Genomic DNA, 2,569 nt, shown 5'->3' on the forward strand with positions numbered 1-2,569 from the left:
GGTTTATTTTAGGGGCTAGATAGTTGGTATCTGCGGGGAGAGGGAGGATATAGAAGTTGGAAGTCAGGCAGGTTCTGACAGATACAAGAGAACATGATTTACTATGCAAGTTTAATAGAATGTGTTTTGGTCAGATCAAGTTCCGGAACTGTATTAAAGTAGTAGAAGAGAGATATTTTTTAAAAGAGGAGGAGTCCGCCTTTCCGACGATGACGACCTCCCCATGAGAACATGCCTCTCGCAAAGGATCTCCTTCATCCCTCTCCAGAAGAGGAGAAGAGGAAACACAAGAAGAAGCGCCTGGTGCAGAGCCCCAATTCCTATTTCATGGATGTGAAATGCCCAGGATGCTATAAAATCACCACCGTCTTTAGCCATGCACAAACAGTAGTTTTGTGTGTTGGCTGCTCTACCGTCCTCTGCCAGCCTACAGGAGGAAAAGCAAGGCTTACAGAAGGGTGCTCTTTCAGACGGAAGCAGCACTAAAAGCCCCTGGAATCAAGATGAATGGGAAACCATCCGAATAAACACATTTTGGATTAAAAAAAAAAAAAAAAAGAGGAGGAGTCCACATCTGATTTGAAGAACCCAGGGTTGTGAGCATATCATGACCAGCAAATATTAGGTACAATTTTTGGGCACATTTGAACAGGAATAGTTTGAGATTTGTACTCATCTCCCAAGATGTGCCTCTCTGTGTGAAGTTCTATGGATAAAGATGTGGCTTTGGTTTCAAACTAGAAACCTGGCACCATTTACTTACAAATTAAAAATACAAGCAAATCTTTTACATATCTCCTAGAAACCAAGGATGTTATACCTCCAGTAATTTGGATAATATTGTGGGTTGAGTTTTTTTCTTTTTTAAATTCTAATTAAGCCATCCATCACTTCAAGGTGACAATTTTCTCAAGTATGCCCTTCATAAAACCATTGAGTTTTATTTAGTCTCCTATAGCATGAAGAATTTTGACTCCTAGGGGAAAATCTCATGTAAGTGGCCATCTGTTACTTTTGGGGTGGTGGGTATGGAGGAATCTTCTCCCATTCTTTCCTTTTGAAAGCTCTCTCCCTCCCACTCTATGGGATTCTGGTGGGCCTGTCAGTTGAATGGGTTTATGAACCATGCTGCCCAATCAGAGTACTTAAGTCCCCTAGACACACACTCGGTTCAGGAGGGAGCAAGTGACATAATGTAAGTTCTTTCCAAAGACTGATGCAAATGCTGGGGCAGCAAAAGTTGCGCTCTTATCTTTGGAATGCTAGTTGTGTGAATTATGTAAGCCTGGACTGTTTGGTGGCTACCTTTGGTCCCATGTGGAGACAGCCTGCCTGAAAATGCAGCCACACAGAGAAAAATAGAAGCAAGAGGGAAAGGTGCAAAGAGAAAGGTAGAAGGAGAGATCTAATGATGCGATTTGCACCCTTAGATCCAGTTATGCTAGAAGCAGGACCCACTCCTTGGACTTTCTACTTCCTGGAACATTCTCTTCATTGCTAAAATTAGTTGAGCTTCTATCATTTACAACTGAAAGGGCCTGGACATTCAAAAATCAACAATCCAGACATGTGGAGCCTCGTGGCACTATCACTAGCCCTGGTCACCACATGAATACTAACTAGAGATAAGCGTTATTAGTTTTTTTACTTTATTAATAAACATTTGAGAATCAATTCTGTATTGTATAATTTCCACTTTTTGCCTCCATTTTCTCCTTGTTGCAATTGCATACAATGAGGGCACATTCGATAGATTGACTAGTTAACGGGTTTAATTTTAATTGGCACCACGGAATTATATCAAGCCACAAAACTTAAGATGTGAACTTGCCTTTCATCTTTGGTGACAAAATTTTGAAAGAATTTAGTTTAATTTAGTTACTTGCAAATAGGGACTAATTTTACATGATATTAAAGTAGATTGCTCTCTGTCATTGGGCATGAGTGAAATAGGTTTCTCTGTAACATAGGACATTTGAAAGAATGTATAAAAATCACATGATGATAACTCCTAACTGATGTCTGACACAGTTCCTGCTTTGCTCTTGGGAAGTTCAAAGCAGCTCTGATTCTTGATCTTTTGCATGTTTTTTTTTTTCTTCTCTCTGGAAGCTTTGTCTCTGATGTTCTAAAGTTTCACAATCATGTATCTTGATGTGGGTCTTTCCCCATTCCTTATGCTAAGTGGATCTTTTTAACTCTGGAAATTATGCTGAAAATTTTCTTTGATAACTTGCTCCTTTCTACTTTCCCCGTTCTTATTTCTTGAACGCTTTTCATTAAAATATATGCATATTGAGGACCTACCCTGTGTCTGGTTTTGTTCTACGCAATATACAAAACGTAAAAAACCCTTACCTTGGAGGTGTTCACATTTTAGGTGGAAATTGGATGTTCTGCAGTGATCCTATACTTTTCTTCTCTCCAATTTCCATCTTTTGGGTTTTTTCCTTCTTTCTGGAAGATTCCTCAACTTTATCTTCCAAATCATTTATTAAAATTTTTGCTCTTGCTACAAAGTTTTCAATTTCCATGGGCTCTTTATTATTTCATGAGTGCGTATCCTCCT

At 39.2% G+C, this 2,569-nt stretch overlaps 1 protein-coding gene across 1 annotated transcript; it reads left to right on the plus strand.

The window, feature by feature from the left end:
- The first annotated feature begins 206 nt into the window (after nucleotides 1-206).
- LOC309975638 (small ribosomal subunit protein eS27) lies at nucleotides 207-558 on the plus strand. Its single transcript, XM_082860827.1, has one exon. The coding sequence runs from the start codon at nucleotides 232-234 to the stop codon at nucleotides 484-486; it is 255 nt and encodes an 84-aa protein (XP_082716953.1). The 5' UTR covers nucleotides 207-231; the 3' UTR covers nucleotides 487-558.
- The last annotated feature ends 2,011 nt before the right edge of the window (nucleotides 559-2,569 follow it).

This window comes from Leucopleurus acutus (assembly GCF_964270905.1).
Source record: "Leucopleurus acutus genome assembly, chromosome: 19".
In the NCBI taxonomy this organism is placed as follows: domain Eukaryota; kingdom Metazoa; phylum Chordata; class Mammalia; order Artiodactyla; family Delphinidae; genus Leucopleurus; species Leucopleurus acutus.